The sequence below is a fragment of the Pelophylax lessonae genome, assembly GCF_965119305.1.
Source record: "Pelophylax lessonae genome assembly, chromosome: 4".
In the NCBI taxonomy this organism is placed as follows: Eukaryota; Metazoa; Chordata; class Amphibia; order Anura; family Ranidae; genus Pelophylax; species Pelophylax lessonae.
Genome location: NC_138771.1, coordinates 273520286 through 273539726, shown reverse-complemented (window position 1 = coordinate 273539726; position 19441 = coordinate 273520286). Strand labels below are relative to the sequence as shown.

General features: G+C 43.2%; 1 protein-coding gene across 1 annotated transcript in view; it reads right to left on the bottom strand.

Moving 5' to 3' along the window:
* Nucleotides 1–19441, bottom strand: part of FGD6 (FYVE, RhoGEF and PH domain containing 6) — a 189724-nt gene that overhangs the window by 11726 nt on the left and 158557 nt on the right. Inside the window, exons 9-15 of the mRNA XM_082254731.1 lie at nucleotides 17803–17853; nucleotides 17287–17345; nucleotides 11416–11487; nucleotides 11152–11220; nucleotides 9114–9197; nucleotides 7369–7448; nucleotides 63–165 (exon numbers count right to left, since the gene is read on the bottom strand). Of these exons, the coding sequence (XP_082110857.1) occupies nucleotides 63–165; nucleotides 7369–7448; nucleotides 9114–9197; nucleotides 11152–11220; nucleotides 11416–11487; nucleotides 17287–17345; nucleotides 17803–17853 (518 nt within the window). The remainder of the gene's footprint in view (nucleotides 1–62; nucleotides 166–7368; nucleotides 7449–9113; nucleotides 9198–11151; nucleotides 11221–11415; nucleotides 11488–17286; nucleotides 17346–17802; nucleotides 17854–19441) is intronic.

Here is a 19441-nt window from a genome sequence, read left to right as displayed (position 1 = left end):
TGAGGTTTACAACCACTTAAAGCAAAATTGTCAATTAACTTTAACATATATTTAGGACTTACCTCTTCTTGACTCTTTGTTGGGTTGAAGGTTGTTTTCTTTTTGGCATATTCTTCGATTGCAGTGGAAATTGCTTCAAGCCAATCATCCCTTTCAGTAGCAGAACTGTAATGAAAGCAATCAGGGCTTTACCTGGGTATTCCATCCAGCATGGTCTAAATATAAAACATTTCTGCAGACAAATACCTCGCTGGTAACCTACATTCAATGCAGCAACATTTTAAATATCTATATATGTAAGCATCAAATGTCATAGCAAAATGCAGATACAAAAATAAAGAATGTCAAAGTCTCAAAGTGAATGGCCACTGATTGCTTAAAAACTTAAGTCTAAGGAGAATCTAAACTTTGGAGGCTGTACCCGAAAAAATTGGATTTTTGTACTTACCATAAAATCCATTTCTCTGAGTTCATCGACTGACACAGCGCTCCATAAATCATAACTAGTGGGTTATATTGCCTCCTCCGGGAGTAGGAATAGACAGAACAAAAAACACCTAGCTACGCCCATGGGCCATCCTCAGCTTAGTATATAACCCCCCTCTCTGCTCTAGGTAATCAGTTTAGTAGCATTAGAAGTATCATAACTCCATAGAGAGGTGGGTGCTGTGTGCGTCGAATTCAGAGAAATGTATTTTACGGTAAGTACAAAAATTAAATTTTCTCTTTCGTTCATCGACAGACACAGTGCTCCATAAATCATAACTAGTGGGACATCCAAAAGCAGTGCCAAAAGGAAAATGAGGGTGAGGAAAATAACCCAAGGCTAACCATAAGTCCCCTTTACCAGGACACAGGAGCCTTAACCAAGTTACAGGAGCCCCATCTGAAAAAATAAAAGTTTAAAGAAAAACACCCCTCAAGAGGGAACAGCCCCTCTTAAACATCAGCATGCAAAACTTTGCAGCCAAAAGAAACATCCGCAGATGCCAAAGTATCTACCTTATAGAATTTTGTTAAGGTATGCACCGATGATCAAGTGGCCGCCTTGCAAACTTGCAATATTAATGCCTGATGATGGAAGGCCCAAGAAGCACTCAGCGCCAGGTAGAATGCTAATAATTTAATGGAATAGGCCTGAGTCACCATCTGCCTGATCGATCTGGAGATGGTAGCTGAAGAAGCTACCCTGGTCTGTCTGGAACCACAAAAAGCAATTCTGACCTCCGAAAGGACTCAGTAGCTGCCAGATACACTGCAATCGCACGATCCACATCCAAGGTATGCAAAGCAAATTCCTTGGGATGAGCTGGCTTGGGACACAAGGAAGGCAACACAATGTCCTCATTCAAATGGAAGTCAGAGACAACTTTGGGCAGGAATGATGGACAGGGACGAAGATCCACTTTATCCCTATGGACCACCAAATAGGGACTGTGAGAGGATATTACTGCCAATTCAGATACCCTGCAGGCCAAGGTAATAGCCACCAAGAATGTCTCCTTCTGGGATAACGTAGACAAGGGAATCTCCCGAATATTCTCAAATGGAGGTTTTTGGAGAACCAAAAGCACTAAATTTAAATCCTATCGTGGCAAAAGAGACCATACACATGGAGCCACATATTGAACCCCCTGAATGAAGGTACGAACTAAAGAGTGCGTGGCTAGGGGGTCACTGAAAGAAGATTGCCAAGGCAGACACCTGGCCCTTGATGGTACTCAAGGCCAACTTCTGATCAACGCCCCATTGAAGAAAATTTAATTTTTGTAAGAACTTACCGTAAAATTATTTTCTCTGAGTCCTCTGACAGACGCAGCTCTGGAAGTTTCTTCAATAATGGGTTATGTGCAACCTCTTTAGGAGTAGCTAGGCAGTGAAATCTTTCACTAGGCATGCCTTTAGGGGCCGTCCTATGCACATGACCCCAGACACAACTGCTCATAGAATCAGTTTCGTAGCAAAGTAGTGAAGGAGAACACAACCAACCCCAATATAGAGGGGCGGGAGCTGCATCAGTCAGAGGACTCAGAGAAAATAATTTTACGGTAAGTTCTTACAAAAATTCAATTTTATCTTACGTCCTCTGACAGACGCAGCTCTGGAAGTTTCTTCACTAATGGGACGTCCCATAGCAGTGTAAGCATGAGGGGTGGGAAGAACGCAACAAATATGTCTTAAAAGAAATAAAAACAGAGACCGAAGTCCCAGCAGGGAACCTAGGTCCTACTCCTAAGCTAGGCACCAAGAAACTGATTCTATGAGCAGGTGTGTTTGGGGTCACGTGCATAGGATGGCCCCTAAAGACCTGCCTAGTGAAAGCTTTTACTGCCTAGCTACTCCTGAAGAGGGTGCACATAACCCATTAGTGAAGAAACTTCCAGACCTGCATCTGTCAGAGGACGTAAGAGAAAGGTTAATATCTGAGCCACAGAAAAGGACCGAGGATGAGCACCAAACTCACAACAAGAAATGTTCGCTTTCCACATACGATGGTATATCTTGCTGGAAGACGACTTCCCCACCTTCACCATACTAGGGATCACTGATCCAGACAAACCTCTATCCCTCAGTACCTGGCTTTAAATACCTAAGCCATTAAAACCAGCGACTGTAAAGCAGGATGGTAAATTAGACCTTGGGACAACTGGTCTTCTCTAAAAGGGAAGCCCCCAAGGGAAGTTTACGGCCACCAGGATGATTAAAGATCCTCACTCTTGATTCCTCGCAGGAACTGTGGAAGAAGCCTGAGCCGAGGATGATACTGGCCTTACCGTCACCCTTGGATGCCTGCAGCGTCTGTCAAAGGACCCCGTGACCTCGTCACCAACTTCAGGTGCCAAACCTACTAAAGGAGCTGCATGTAGGACTGTGCAAACAGAACTGTCTTGAAGATGGATACCACCAGACTCAGAACCTGTATGCAAATCGGCATAGAGAACTGTCTGTGTGACAGCAGCCAGTGAATCACGGCCTGTGGTTTCTGAAATTTGTCCAGAGGATGGACCACCCCGGTCAGAATTAAAATCAGACCTAGGTAGATCAAATTCCCTGGAGAGGGATAGGGGGTCATTAGATAGTTTGGATCTCACCTGAACCTTTCAGGAATTAAATCCATATAAGGAGATTAAGGACCTAAAAAACCTGAAAATTACAAACTTGTTCACCCTTTCTGGGTACCCCCAAAAGAAACATTTTGCGGACCTCCTTGACTCTCACAAAAGAAGTCCACGGGGCCGGAAGCCAGCAAAGATGTCCCCTTCCCCAATAATGGGTGAGGGCAGACATTCATGCTGAAGGGGTCTTCTCTGCTGGTCCGGAAAAGCTAGCTCTAGGCTTACCAGACCAAGGTTGCTTGGAACCTCCCGGGGAAGATTTAAAAGATTTATTTCCCTTATTCTCCGTCCCAGAAGCATGAAGGCTCCTTCCCTTTCCTTGACTGCAGAAGGAAGATACTCTTCCCCCCGTGACACACTAAATGATGCCATCCAGGGTACTCCCAAACAGGCAATCGCCCTTAAAGGGCAGATCAATGAGAGCTTTCTTAGAGGCTTGGTCTGCAGACCAACTCTTAACCCACAGCAAACGCCTAATCACCACCGCTGAAACAGAAAGTTTGGACAGCAAATAAACTGCAGCCCATGGACCAACTGGTCCGCTAAATCAACATAAGCAGCGGGGACCTGCTAACGCCCCAGGCCCTGGCGCAAAAGCTTGGCCCATTCAGTTAGGGTCTGAGACACCAGGGCTGAGGCAAAGACTGGCCGCAATGCCGAACTAGCCATAGTAAACATGCTGCGTGCCACAGCCTCTGCTTTCCTCTCAGCTGGTTACTCTACTGGGATCACGGTTGCTTTATTCAACCTGAAAACAGGAGAGTCCACCACTGGTGAACTAGTCCACTTTTTTAAATGTGACTCCTCAAAAGGGTACCGTACAGCAAAACGTTTGGGGACTACAATGGGTAATTTTGGTTGCAGGAAAACCTGTCAAAATTAGGCACATAAGGAAACACCTTTGGAGTACGATGCGACTTATGCGTACCAAATGACAGCGGCATCCTCCATTTTTAAAGTCTCATGCACTGCAGTGATAAGTGCGTCTACCAGGGCTTTTTTAGTTGCTGCTTGGACCATGGAGGAATCAACCTCACTATTGGATGGATCTGGGGGTGTGATTTTAAGCCCCCCCTGGATGGGCCGCATCCACAGTGGCATCAGTCTCAGAATCAGATAAGACAGACTAAGAAGTGGTAGGCGGGGGGCGCTTCCTCCTGAGCCTTTGCCCACATGCCACTTCCACTCGGGACAGTAAGGACTGCAAGACCGTTATCAGTGCAACCATAGGAAGCTGGGGTTCTGAGGCACCTGCCACCTCCATGAGGGGGTTAGTGGGGGAGATGTTACCCTGAGGCTCCATAAGGAAAGGAAAACCTTGCAGTACGAAAACGATCTTTTGGCACCACTAAAGGATCCTCTCAAGGCTTAGGGTACCTATCAGCAGAGAGAGAGATAAAAGGGACCCCCAAGGACTCACCCTACCAACCAGAGGAGCGTCGAAAATTTGAGCCCAGCATCATCATGGACGCCATCCCTGTTCATATGTCTCAGGCACAGGAAACTGAAAAGGAAGAGGAGGAGCTTTGGCATCCCCACGAGGCTTAGGTCATCTACAGTATCCCCCGGACTAAGGGAAAATGGCCCCTGTGACATCATCGGGCCACACAAACATAGCCGCCAGCCGGTGACCAGCCAGACTAAGGGAAAATAGCCCTGTGTCATCATCAGGCTACACAAACATGGCCGCCAGCCAGAGACCAGCCAGACTAAGGGAAAATGGCCACCATCAGCTACAGACGCTAAAGAATGCTTTCAGGATCTTTCCTGCACCCTCCGCAACGCTGCACCCTCTGCAAGGGGACCCCCCCCCAGAAAGTAGAACGCACATTTAGGGGAGACTCCGCTTCGCACTCTGCACCAGTCTCTGCACTGGGACGCCCCTACCCAAACTACAAACAGTAGAGCATGCACCTAGGGGTCTCCTACACTGGGACCCCAGGGGTCTCCGCTGCATCCTCTGCCCTGGGACCCCCACCAGATTCCAGGTCCAGACAGGGGGGAAAGGGAGTGGGCGAAGCCCAGCTCACTGAGGGATTTAAGGATGGGAGGAGGGAACCTGCAGGCAGGTCCGACCGTCCCTGGAGGTTACCCGCGTCCACCCCAAAAAAAAGCCAAAGAGGGAAGAGGGGGGACTGTACTTACACTTCCATGGTGCGGGTAACGCACCAGACAAAATCCTCACCAACGAAGTAGGGGAGCTGTCAGCCAAGGGACCGCTGCGACTCAGACCCAAGCTCGGTCGTATGCGACCCTGCGAGACAATTAAGGCTATGTCGCGGCCAACTTAGCGCGTAGCAGCGGTCTGCACACGCTTGCTGGCTGGGGGGACCACTGGATCTAATTTATCCAGCTGTCACACAGCCCGACAGTTGATTGTAGATCTCCCGAGAGAAAAAAAAACAAAAAAGATGTAAGGAAGGAGAAAAAATTGCTAGGACCACAGATCCCAGTCCGGAGCCTAGGTCCTTAATACTGACAGATTAAAACTGTTTACCTAGAGCAGAGGGGGGGGGGTTATATACCAAGCTGAGGACGGCCCATGGGCGTAGCCAAGTGTTTTTTCTTTTGCCTAGTCCTACTTCTGGAGGAGGCAATATAACCCAGTAGTTGTAATTATATCAAGCAATGTGTCCGTCGATGAACGACAGAGTAAAGAAAGACAGAGGGTGAAAGACAATTCACCAGTATTGCCTGTGGTCGCCCTGTAGCTGATCTTTACAGAATACAGATTTACCATGCCGTGTTCTGCACTGTGTCTCTGCTTGGAGGTGGCCTTCCTGGTAGAGGCAGGGCTTTGCTTCCTCATCTCAGAACCTCCAGGCAGGAGAACAGTGAGCATTACAGTAGTGACATTGCCAAATTTCCTAGGGCTAGCAGTTAGAGGCAGCAGTACCTTTTATTTTACTTTGTAGATATAAAGCTAGGAGGCTATACGTATGGGAGTGTCTGAGCATCCTCACAAAACCAGGAAGTGCACTTTTACTTTTCAGGGGGAATTCAATACAAAAAAAAGATTTTCCAGGGCACTGCTTAGGCACATAATTTCCCTATAACATAGCAAATCTTCACTTTTTAAGTTCAGCTCCACCTTAATGTCAATGCTTTATGGCTGCTTCAAATTTAGTGACCAGAACTATGACCCAGGAAGCAGTAAAACTGAAACAGGAAACCGAGTCATTCTGGCTATGAACAAGTATCAGATTGTGTGAATCACAAGGATGTTGAATCAGAATTACAATTCCTGACAGGTAAACCAGGCAGTCAGCTAATATTTTCAGAAAGAGTTCAGCAATGACACCCCACAGATTTCACAGGTTCAGGAAGGTTGCCCTGTTTTTAACTCTTCAATAAACACAGCTGATGATGATCTTTGCCTATACTTTAAAAGAGAATGATAGTAAAACAAGTTTCAGTTTGGACTCCATCAAATGATTTCCACCACTTGTTTAAACAAGTGAAGTTACCCAATTGTGATGCAGAATGACTGCTGTGCTAATTTCTGCCCAGCAAACACACAATCTCAGTGAAAAGAGTTCAGATTCTTTACTACATAATGCCTACAGGCAATGCAGTCAGTTTTTTTCATGAGAACAAACCCTGAGAATGATTTATCTATGCTCAAAGAGTTGTTTACCATATATGAAAGAGTAAGAAACACCATTTTCCCTACATCATATCCACAGGTGACATTTTGCTGGTTCCTTACACACAACCCTCTACGCAGGCACTGTTTAGATTTCCTTTACATTAAGCCTAACTCCAGCTTTCTGTATTTTAAAAGAGTTTCTTTGGACCAAGGTGGTCTAAACTAACTATGACCTTCATTAACAGATGCATCTGCTGTGAGTGCTATATTAAACTATGTAGCATTAGCTGCATACAGCGTTGGGTTTCGGAAGCGGTATGGGGACTTCCCATCCTGCTCCCCCCTGATTCGTTAAGCTGGAGATTGGCACATCAACTGGTTGCTGCTAAAACACAGCGCTGTATACTCTATTTTGCTAATGTTACATACCATTTATACATCACTCCCAGCAGGTGTATCTGTAGTGAAGGTAAAGGTTCGTTTGAACCAGCTTGGTCTAAACAAACTATTTTAAACCGAAAGACAGAGTTAGGCTTTAAGGAAAGCCACTAGGTTCTGATAACCAATTAGTAATAAGTAGGAGACCCTAGCTGATTGACATTTCAGAAACAGAACTCCGCATTTCTAATGAAAAGCTCTAGAAGTGCATGCATGGTTCAATACCTGGCTGACAAAATGAAGGATCTCTCCACACTTTCTATGTTTAGCTCATTCTGATAGGCCTCTTGTGTTGGTTTTCTCACCTAGAAATACAAAGTACAATGACATTTTAAAATAAATATGTTCAATAATAAAATAACACTCCAAAATAATCAAACTATCAGCCTTTAGTCCAGCCATGTAATAATCAAAGATCATTAAGTCACCATGTGTATCTGCCTGGATTCCTCCCAAAATCCTTGGCACTGCAGAAATCAGAGGTTTTTATGGACTATGAGCCAATCAGAGCTCTACCAGTGGAGACTGGAGGAGAGATATTAGGCAGTTTACAGAAGGAGGAAAGCACAGGAAGGATGCAATAGAAAAAGTAAAATTTGGCACCAGGACATCTCGACATAAAAACTTTTACTTTATTTAATTCTTTAAAACATAAAATGAAATCAGTTCCTGTAAAGATGCATGTGTTTCAGCCTCCTACATAGGCCTAAGTCCTGTGATGGTTGTCAAACAAATATAAGGAGATTTCCAAGCTCAAACTTACCAACCAACCGAACTGACATGTCTAAAAATATGCGTTAAGAACAGGGGTTTAGTCTGCACACATTTGCAAATACTTGCATACGCCACAGGCCCTGATAAGGCACCCTGTTTTCTGTGGTCCCTAACTCTGACTTCTGAGTCTCCACAATGGAAGCACATGCATTTTAATGGATAGGTGAGGACAGGAGCCCACCCCTCCTTAAAAGGTACAGGGGCACACTGAACACCCAGCACCCAAGATGTCAGTGCGTTGCCTGACCAATATAATCAAAATAACTGGTCTATTGCAGAAAGAAGCACTGGAAGGGCGACTACAGCAAACAGGGTGCCTTGATGGGGCCTGTGGCTTACGTATGTATTTGCAAATGTGTGCAGACTAAACCCCTGTTCCTAACGCATACTGTTAGACAGATCAGTTTGGTTGGTCACTGGCTGGTAGGCAAGTTTGAGCTTGGAAATATCTTTGTATTTGTTTGACATACGTCGCCCTTCCAGGGCTCCTTGCTGCAATAGACCAGTTATAGGTGGAGGCAGTGGCCACTTGTTTGTTCTTAGTCCTGTGATGGTGCCCATTCATAATCCTAATAGCATGTTGGTGGCTTAAAAACTCAATATACCAGGAGCAAGTTAAAGTGGCACTAAACAATATCCTTATTCCATAATCCATGAGCCTGTCATCAATTTTTCATGCAATTGCTTCTTGCAGTGTTTTCCTGCCTCCTTGTAACATCCTCTGTGAGTTCCAAAACTTCTCCTTTTACTCGTCACCTCAGTTTTTTTTCGTAGAATAAACAGTGCACACTGCTCCATACACACTAGAAATCTCATAGTTCATAATCCCTATTCCCTCTCAGGAGTGAGCAAGAGAGGGTTGCTACGTTCTTACTTGCAGTGGAATCTTTGGGAATGAACATAGCCACCCTCTAAAAGTTAAAACAAATTAAATAAATAAAAAAAAAAGGGATTTGGGGAAGGCTGAGAGCAACAGAAGGTACTTTTTGATTTAAGAATAGATACTTGAATATAATTTATTTGTTTTTTAACCAAAGTTGTCACTTTAATCATCAGGCCAGCTGAACATTTTTACAAATATGGTAAACAATTCACATACAGTTTATGTATGTTAACAGTGTATTTAACGTTTTTCCTGGATATCCACATTAAACGTCTAACAATGTTGACATCATTGACAAATCATAAGTTCCTACCTTCATTCCAGCCAAAGAGAGCATGTTGTTAAGTTTAAACATCCCTGACTGAACTGGGGTCGTATACAGCAAGGCATCATTGAACTTAGGGAAAAAAACAACAGCGTTATTGTTTATTACAAATAGGACAAAATTATTTGAAACAAATATCTCAAAGTTCTGATAAAATGTGTGAAAATATAAAACCATTCTAAGGCATGTGGTAATGCTAATTTTCAGACTGTCATGGTAACCCAGTACCTACATTTTAAATCCCTACACAACTATGCAGATTAGCATTTGTGATTTCAATCCAGACTTCAGATTCATACTGAAATCATTTCAATCCGGACTTCAGATTCATACTGAAATCAGACTGCCTGGAAGCTACCGTTTCCAGAAAGTCAGCAATGGTAGCCCCATATTTTTCCAGTATTGGTTTCCTTCAATGTTCACATATTGTGAAGCACTAAAGAAAAAAAACACTGTTGGTCTTTTGTTTTTTTTATTATTAACCAAAGTTTCCATGTTCACTTTTCTACATCTATATCTATGCAAACTTTTATGAGTTACCAATAAAATCACCAAACTGACAGCTGGCAAAATTTGCCCAAGGCTGCTGTCACATTGCTCCAAAGCACAGTAAAAACAAATTTGCATTTTTGCCGCATTTTTGCTGCGTATCCGGTGTGTTCTGCACCTGTGTAAAAAGGACATGTGACTCAAAAAACACACCAAAATGCAACCACGGGTATGTTTCTGATGCATTTTTTGCCATGTTTTAATGCATTTTTCATTCATATCAATGGGTGGTTGTTTTTGGTGCTTTTTTTGACCGCATCAAACATGCGACAAAAATTCAGAATTCAGGACTTTTAGGCCTCATGCACACAGGGCGTTTTTTCAGCTGCTTTTAGGAGCGTCAGACATTTTTTTTTTTTGCAGCTTAAAAACGCCCCTTCATGTTATTCTATGGCCTTGTGCACACACAGGCTTTTAGGAGCTGCAAGTGGCATAGGCGTTTTTAAGCTGTAAAAAAACCCAGGGCGTGCGTTCTGCAGCAGCAGCGTTAAGCTGTAAAAAAACCCAGGGCCAGTGCGTGCTGGAGCAGCAGCTTTAAGCTGTAAAAACACCTGACGCTGCGAAAGGCTGCTAAAAGCTACATAAGGCATTAGGCCACGTCAGACGTTTTCAAGCTGTAGTAGTTGGATTTGACATGGAAAAATAGAAGAGGGCAGAGAAAGGTTGCCAAATGCGAACGCTGCTAAACGTGGCTAAAACGTGGATTAACGCCAATACAAAACATTTCTAAAAGCATGTTTTTACAGCTGCTTTTTCCTAGCGTCAGAACTGGCTTTGCAGCTCGTTTCTTTCAAGCGCCCTGTGTGCATGAGGCCTTAAAAATGTAACTGACCCACAACTAACTGGTGTGAATTGTGAAGAGTTCCTTAGGATTTAATGGTCATGCTTTTTTCTTCTACTTTTGGTTATGGCAAAAATGGAAGAAAAACTGATCAGTGTGATAGGGCCCTTAAGGAATGATTCGCTTGCATTCTACCATTATCCAAAACTGGCACACAAGCTTCTTCCATTTTGTATTCATGAAGTGTCAAAAAAGGATTTCCTTTGAATTAATGGAAGCCTGTACTTCGAAAAATATAAAGGCTGTCATTGGTGAGCTCTTCTTTTAACAGTGCTAACTTCTTGGCTGTAATGTTGATCCGCTGACTTCTGTATTTCACGAGTCAATGATATCCAAACGAGTATGCAGATCAGGAGTTCCAACTTCCCTTACTGCAGGCTTTACTCAGGCTGATGACCAAGACATCTGACATAAATGAAACCAGACACAGCCAGAAGATGGCAGCCTACATATTTCACTCAATGCAGGATTCCTATAGGAGACAATTTTCTATCTAAAAAGGTACTGAAAGAGTTACATAAAACTACACAAGACATGCTGCTTCCTGCTCTTGGTAGGCAGTTGACCCTTCACAAAAAGATGGTTATGGTCACTAGAGGTTTCCTCAAACATGTTTGCACTAATTTGGAAACTCACCAAGAAAAACATTCGTGGCTGCATAACCTTCCGGGAAAGCTTCATCAAAGTCCCCTCTTTTAGAAAGACCTGAGCAAGCAGAATGAACAATGAAACAGTCTGGGGAGCTTGACTTAATTACTTTCATAATGTACTTTATGTTCTAAATCACAACATAACGGTTTTGTTTACTACACAGAACATCTTCTGTAGGTGCAGCACATTAATACTAAGCAATATAGGGAAGGATAGCTTGTAATGTACCAACTTATTTTCTGTACATACCCTTCCAGGCTGCACAATCTCGTGATGGCCATTTAAACTACACTGGATCTGCATCAGCTTTTGAAAGTTGTCCTAAAAAGAACACAACAAATATCAACTGTAGGTGAAAAACAGTAAAACCCTCACTATGGAGGTAAATTAGCAAAACAAATGTATTCTATCCAGAAATGGATCACAATTTGGCCAGTTGTAAAAGTGTTGTAGCAAACTCTGTTGCATATTAGCCATAGCAATATAGAGGAGTCCTGTACTGCGACCCTTTTACTGCTGTCATGAGGAGCTCACCAACTTGTTCTTATGGTTACTGTATAAAAGGAGACTTCCACTGCTCACCATTAATCCAGAAAATGTATAACATGCCTTCATATGCACAGTAGCACTATTAGGAACTCACAGTGTTTAAATATAATATTATACTTGAACAATCGGCTCAAAGATTTTAGGCTAGCCTTTACATTACACACCTATATATAAAGGCATAATTTAAATAGTTCATGGTAACATCGGTATTAAAACAGACTTATATGCAAACATTTTTATTCATTTTGGATAGAGTAAGGAAGGGTTGTAATCCCTGCTGGTTTTTTTGCCATCTGTGCTTCATTGTCCGTTAGTCAAAACAGGAAGTTAGAGGAAATCCCAACAAAGTGAGGGAATCCCTGGTTGTCACCAGAACTAGAGTCCACATTGGAGGAATTCCCCTCTATTAGGCCCCTTTCACACATACGGTCAGTTCAGTCACGTCAAAATGTATCAGTTTTCCATCCGTTTTTCATCCATTTTTCATCCGTTTTTCATCAGTTGTCTTCCGTTTTTCGTCAGTTGTTATCCGTTTTTCATCCGTTTTTCATCAGTTGTTATCCGTTTTTCATCCGTTTTTCATCAGTTGTTATCCGTTTTTCATCCGTTTTTCGTCAGTTGTTATCCGTTTTTCGTCAGTTATCTGTTTTTCATCCGTTGTCATCCGTTTTTCATCCGTTGTCATCCGTTTTTCGTCCGATCCGTTTTTTTGACGGATGAAAAATAGGGCATTCATACGTTCAAAAAAACGGACATTGACGGAAGCGGATGAAAACGGATGTTAACGGATGATCATCCGTTGTCATCCATTTTTACATAGAGATACATTGATGTCCGTTTTTCATCCGTCAACGGATGGATGAAAAACGGACAAACGGACAGCATGTGTGAAAGAGGCCTTACTCTTCTTGGGACAACCCATAATTTACGATTTTATTGGTAACAGGGGAGGGTACATTCTTCCTAGGCATTCAACTATATGCTGATCTGGTGTTTTACTTGGTTGCTAGATGTACATTATCTCGCTGTGCATGTGGTAATTTATTGACGTGTGTATTATTGTTTATCTTCTCCGCTGTTGTTCCTTCGACATAAATAAAATATTTGGAAAAAAAAAAATTTTGGATTTTATTTCACTTTCGGTGATAATGTTAAACAGGACAAATAGAGAGGCTGAATCTCCTTAAGGGGGGCACAGGAAGAAATAAAAACTGATAAGGTGATCTAATCCCTCTTCACTCCGTCCAAGATTTAAAAAAAAATAAATAAAAAAAAAATGTGCCTTTAGTTATACTTTAGTAGATCTCATACATGATTTTCTCTGTGAGAGATTATTTTATCATATGTACACCATAGTTCTTGTCTGATGTTTAAAATTCAGTTTAAGCTATTGTACTATATACAGTGGTAAAAAAAAAAACTTGGCTTTTTATTATTATTTTACAGGATTTATATAGCGCCAACAGTTTGCGCAGCGCTTTACAATGTAAGGGAAGACAATACAATTACAATACAATTCAATGCAGGAGGAATTTAGAGGGCCCTGCTCGTTAGAGCTTACAATCTAGAAGGGAGGGTCAAGTGAAACAAAAGGCAATAACTGTGGGGGATGGGCTGATGGAGAAAATGGAAGTATAGTTGTTAGGTGTGGGTAGGATAGGCTTCTCTGAAGAGGAGGGTTTTCAGGGATCGTCTAAAAGCTAATAGAGTAGGACATAACCAGACAGATTGGGGTAAGGAGTTCCATAGGATTGGAGAGGCTCTGGAAAAGTCCTGGAGGCGAGCATGGGAGGAGGGGACGAGGGAGCAAGAGAGCAGGAGGTGTTGAGAGGAATGAAGAGAGCGATTAGGTTGGTATTTTGAGACTAGACTAGGGATGTAACTGGGGGCTAAACTGTGGATGGCTTTGTAAGATGTTGTTAGTAGTTTGAATTTAACTTGTTGGGTGAACGGAAGCCAGTGGAGGGCTTGACAGAGAGGAGTAGCGGACACTGAGCGATTGGTATGATGGATGAGTCTGGCAGCAGCATTCATGATGGATTAAAGGGGGGGATAGCTTGTGTAGAGGTAAGCCAATGAGAAGGGAATTGCAGTAGTCGAGTAGTCGAGATGACCAGGGAGTGAACTAGGAGCTTTGTTGTGTCATTGGTTAGAAAGGGGCGTATTTTGGAGATGTTGCGGAGTTGAGGCGGCAAGATTTAGACAGTGATTGGATGTGGGGCTTGAAGGAGAGTTCAGAGTCCAGGACAACACCTAGGACCTTGGCATGAGGGGAAGGGCTGATAGTTGTGCCATCGATATTGACAGAGAGATCAGGGGAAGGGGCACGTGGTGGAGGAGAAACTATAAGTTCGGTTTTGGATAGATTGAGTTTGAGGAAGTGGTGTAACATCCAGACTGATATATCTGCTAGTAAATTAGTGGTACGTGAGGAGACTGAGGGAGCGAGCTGAGTGGTGGATAAATAGATTTTGAGATGGTATTGGAAGCCATGGGAGGCTATCAGCTGACCCAGAGAGGAGGTGTAGATTGAAATTAGGAGGGGTCCAAGAACAGAGCCTTGGGGGACCCCAACAGAGAAAGGGAGAGGAGGAAGTAGAATTGTAAGTAATGATAAAGGTGCAGTTGGATAAGTAGGAAGAGAACCAGTAAAGAGTACAGTCACGGAGACCAAAGCCGTGGAGTTTTTTGAGGAGGGGGTGGTCAACGGTATCAAAGGCAGCAGAAAGGTCCAGGAGTAGGAGTACAGAATAGTGTCCTCTGGTTTTGGCCTTTAGTAGATCATTTGTTAGTTTTAGGAGAGCAGTTTCAGTGGAGTGTTGAGGCCAAAATCCAGACTGAAGGGGATCGAGAAGGCTATTCTCGGCAAGGTGGTCGCACAGTCGGTTGTAGACCAGACATTCAAGGAGTTTGGATAAAAAGGGGAGCAAGGAAATAGGGCATAGGTTGTTAAGATTGGTTGGGTCCAGTGAGGGCTTTTTAAGTATGAGGGGGGCTGACTAGTGCATGTTTTAGAGAGTTAAGTAAGATGCCAGAAGAGAGGGAGAGATTGAAGATGTGGGTTAGAGAGTGTAGAATAGGGCCAGAGATTGACCGTAGCATTTGCGAGGGAACAGGATCCAGGGGGCAGGTGGTTAAGTGGATGTTAGCAAGTAGTTTAGCAACCTCATCTATAGTGGTGGGGTTGAATGAGGGAAGTAGTGATCGCACCTGTGGGAATGAAGCGTAAAGCATAGAAGGTACTGTATCTCCTCACGAATTGTATCTATCAAGTAGAGAATTAAAGGTAGCGAAGTGTTGCCGGGGGCAGGATGACAAGTTGTTAATGAGTGTGAAAAAATAGATCTGCTTGGCAGTGTGGAGACTGGAATTGTATTTTTGGAGGTCAGATTTGTATTGGTTGAAATCCTTCTGAGACCTAGGCTTACGCCATAGGCGCTCAAGAGCACGGCTATGCTTTTTTTCAGACTTCTAGTGTTATCTGTTTGCCAAGGTTGAGGTTGAAGGGGTCGGGGCCTGATTCGATGTGTAGTGAGGGGGGCCAGTGTGTCCAGGGAGGCTAAAAGTGAAGCGTTGTAGACAGAAGTGGCTAGGTTGATGCAGGATAGGGGTGCGATTTTGTCATAGAGGTGGTCGGTAGCAGAGTAGAGAAGAGAAGGGTTGAGATGGCATAGGTTTCTGCGGGTAACTGTAAGGCAGTTGGAGGGAGAGAGTGAAACTAATAAGGTAGTGATCAGAGAGAGGGACAGGATAGTTTGAAAAGTTGTACTGAGTGCATAGGTGGGAGAAAACAAGGTCAAGGATATTGCCTTCAGAGTGAGTAGAAGCATGTATCCATTGCTTCAGGTCAAAGGAGGAGGTTAGACTGAGAAGTTTGGAAGTGGAAGGAGTGTTAGTATTAATAGGGATGTTGAAGTCGCCGAGAATGATTGTGGGGATTTCAGAAGAGAGAAAGCCAGACAGAGAAATCGTCAAGAAAGGTCGATACTGGTCCAGGGGGGGGCAGCAGATCACATCTTACCTTAGAGAAACAGGAGAGAAAAGACGAACGCAGTGTACCTCAAATGAGGAGAGTGACAGAGAGGGAGGTGGGTGAAGTACCTGAAAGGTGCTATGTGGGGCTAGAAGGATCCCGACACCCCCTCCCTTGCGTCCACTGGGTCTGGGGGAGTGAGTCCAGAGAAGGCCACCTTGGGATAGGGCAGCAGAAGACGCAGTGTTGGATTCATGAAGCCAGGTTTCGGTGATGGCGAGTAGATTAAATGAGTTAGCGATAAAAAGGTCATGGAGAGAGGTGAGTTTATTACAGACAGAGCGTGCATTCCAAAGGGCGCAATAGAAAGGGAGTCTGGTCTTGGGAAGAAGAGAGATGGGAACTAAATTGTGCTGATTGCAGCTGCAGCCAGAGGGTGCAGGGTAATAGGTGTGTTGAGCACAGGTAAATGATGAAGGCCAAGGGTTTGGGGATATGTCTCCAGAGGTTAGGAGAAGCAAAAATGTGAGGGATGTAATATGAGTGTGATTTATATGATGGGGCATGCCCCAGTGTCCTGGAGGTTTTGTGTGCGTGTGGATTTAGAAATATCAAGAGATGGTGAGTACAGTAATAAGGAGAGGATAGAAGTGAGGGTGATATATATAAGCTGTAGGGTGGAGAAGAGGGGTGAAGGAGAGAGATTTTAAGGATAGAGGACACGATTGTCAGAAGGAGTGGTAGAGAGTGCATGTTACAAGAAGAAAGCACTGAAGGGGTAAACAAGATCACCTGCAGTCTGTGTGGTGTTTATCTCAGCCTTTCCAGTGTTCATTCACTTTGTGCATTCGCTGAAGTGCAGAGTCAGAAGTGCTCCCACTTATAGAAATAGCCCCACTTTGAGAATGAGCCCCAACAGCAAATGTGCCCCCTTTGCAAACGTGCTTTCCCCAAGTGATGCTTAGTTATATACTGTTAGAGGTGGGGGTGGGTGCTTTCCAATCAACTAATCAGGAGTTAATAAAGAATGGCTGGCTCAACAGAGCAACATATTCACTTCAGAAACAGATTTACAAGAGGAGAGATAACAGCATAAGTTAAAAGGTGAGACAATAAAGCATTGCAATGACAACAGTCTACGAATGGTTGAGCAAAATAAACATACCACATTTAAAGACAGAACATAAGAGAAGCAGGTTTCAGAATTTCAGCTTTGGGTGGAGTGGAGTAGCAGCAATATGAACATACCACAGGGTCCAGTACAATAGCAAAAGGGGCAGCAACCTCTAGCACTCAAAAATCATCACACATGTTCCAATCTGACAGTAAGAATTGTTAATTTGAATCTGAACTGGTGGGATGTTGTTTTAAATAAAATGCAGAAAAAATTCCAAATTACGTTGAATGGGATATTATCAAATGAGATTGCATTTATTTTTATTTCAAGTCAAATAGAAATATGTGTTATTTGCTGGTACAATAGATTTTGATTTGCGGTCACAATATACAGGTGTACAATGTTTCTTTGTTATTGTCAGGGTAATGGATCAATTGTTTTATCCAAAATTACATTGATACACATTTGTGGCACCACCTACCCCTTGCTTCAAGATGTCATTGGCATGATTAGCAACCTCAGTCACGACACTCAGTGCAGCTAAAGAACAAGGAAGTTAAAAGGTTATGAACTCCTACCAGAAATCAAGAGGCATAAAAAATATCTCCATATCTAGGCGTTTTTTTTTTTTTTTAATCAAGCAGATACATTAGAATCTAATCTAAACAGTGTCAAAGTTATCCTTTCCTGGTGGCTAGGATTAAAAACAAACTTAATTCTGCTATATAGTATGAAACTGTGATTCCACTTAGGTGGCTTTATTTTTTATTCATAAGGAATGCATTAAAAAAGGATCACCGGAAGCTGCCAGTTGGTCCCTAACAACATGCAAACAACACCTCTGTTGTATAATAACAAAAAAAAAAAAAAAACGGCTTTTCTTCAAGCCTTAAATAGCTGTCACAGAGGAAGAGATGCTCTTGTCTTCCCACAAGATAGGAGCAGGCTTCTAATTTAACCTATTACAAAAATGCACTTCATATTTCATCAAGATTACCTTGTGTGTCACTGTAGTCTGATGATTCTTCTGAAAGATTCTTCAGATAATCTGTAGATGAAAAATGCAGGAGAAAAAAATAGTGGTCTTAGACTGAACAATGGAAATTTAGTAACGCTAAACTGAATAAAGGAGAGATCTATACAGGGAGCATGGGGGTACCCCCAGGTATGTACCTTCATATACACAAACTATATGTATAAAAATAAATACTACCTAATTAGGACTTTATTGGTACCCATTCATTTTATCTCACCAAACACCAGGTTTAAAATATTTTACATTCATTTTATTGTAAATCCACATATAAAATATACATTTATTATCAGGTAGGTGTCGGCAGGTGTGGTCCATCAACTGGACTTTGTTTCTTTGGAATAAATTCCCCCAGATAAATAAAATGGAACTCAATTTTAAAAGAATATCATGAATGTAAATGTTACAATCTTGTAGATAATTCTGGGTGGAAAGTATTTATATATGAGAAAAATATGTAAATTTCAATATGCCTGATTGGATATGTGAATATCACTTTTGATCTTTTTACAGTAAAAGGGGTTAGTGTTTGATAGGACAAAATGAATGGGTACCAATACCAGTTAAGAATAGTTGGGGATGTAGAGATATTTTAAAAACACTAACAACTTTAACTAATTACAGACTTTTTACATACACTATTTCTAAAGTCCACAAGCATTAGATTATTGCCCATACAAGTATAAGGCAACTTGCAAATGGGGCCATTTAGCTGCAGTCTGTCTCTCCTTGTGTTTTAGCATGTCTGGGAGGGACAGGAGCAGTGTCCAGTCCTTCTGCCTTCAGCCTGGAAAAGTCTATGGCAGGTTTTAGATGGATGGGGCTGAATGCTGTACTGAGTGGTACCCATGTTTAGGACCTTATGCATTCAGGGACTAATGCCCTGAATACAGGTCTTTATAACTGAAGGCATTGGGGGCCTGAACACAGTTACTACTCAGTAACGCATTCAGCACCATCCAGCCACAACCTGCTGCAGATTTTGACAGGCTGTAGGCAGTGGCGCTGGATGCTGCACCTGTACCTCTTGGCAGGGGCGGGCTGGGCCAGGGGGCAAGGTGGCAATTTCCCCCTGGGCCGATCTGATCCCCCCCAGAAAAGGCCGCTCAGTTTCTTCCTTAAAGTTCAGGATCAGTATGCATTTATTGTGACTGGTATGGCCGCCCGGAGACCTGGTTGCTAGATCACCAGCCGCTTGGCGTCTAGCAACCAGTGACGTCACGAACGGTCTCCAGAGGAGGAAGGCGAGGCAGAGTGGAGAGGACCTATCATGCAAAGCGGATCTTCCTCCGCGCCGATTACTGGCTCCACCTGCCTCTGGCTCCTCCCTCCATCTTCCACTGTCGGGACTCGGGTAGCTGCAGAAGAGAAGAAGAAGAGGTATGTGCTTACAATGGGAGCTTTAGCTTACTTGCCATTGCCACTGTGGGAACAGCAGCATTCGTTGCTTTTAACTACATACACTGGCCGGTGATGTATGTAGTTAGAAGCTCCATTCCTGGTTTCTGTCTCTCCCCCAGTCCCCCTTCCCCCGAAGTGTCCTCCTGCACTCTGATCTCTGTCCCCCCTTCTGATCATCAGTGCCGTGCAATAAGAGGATCGG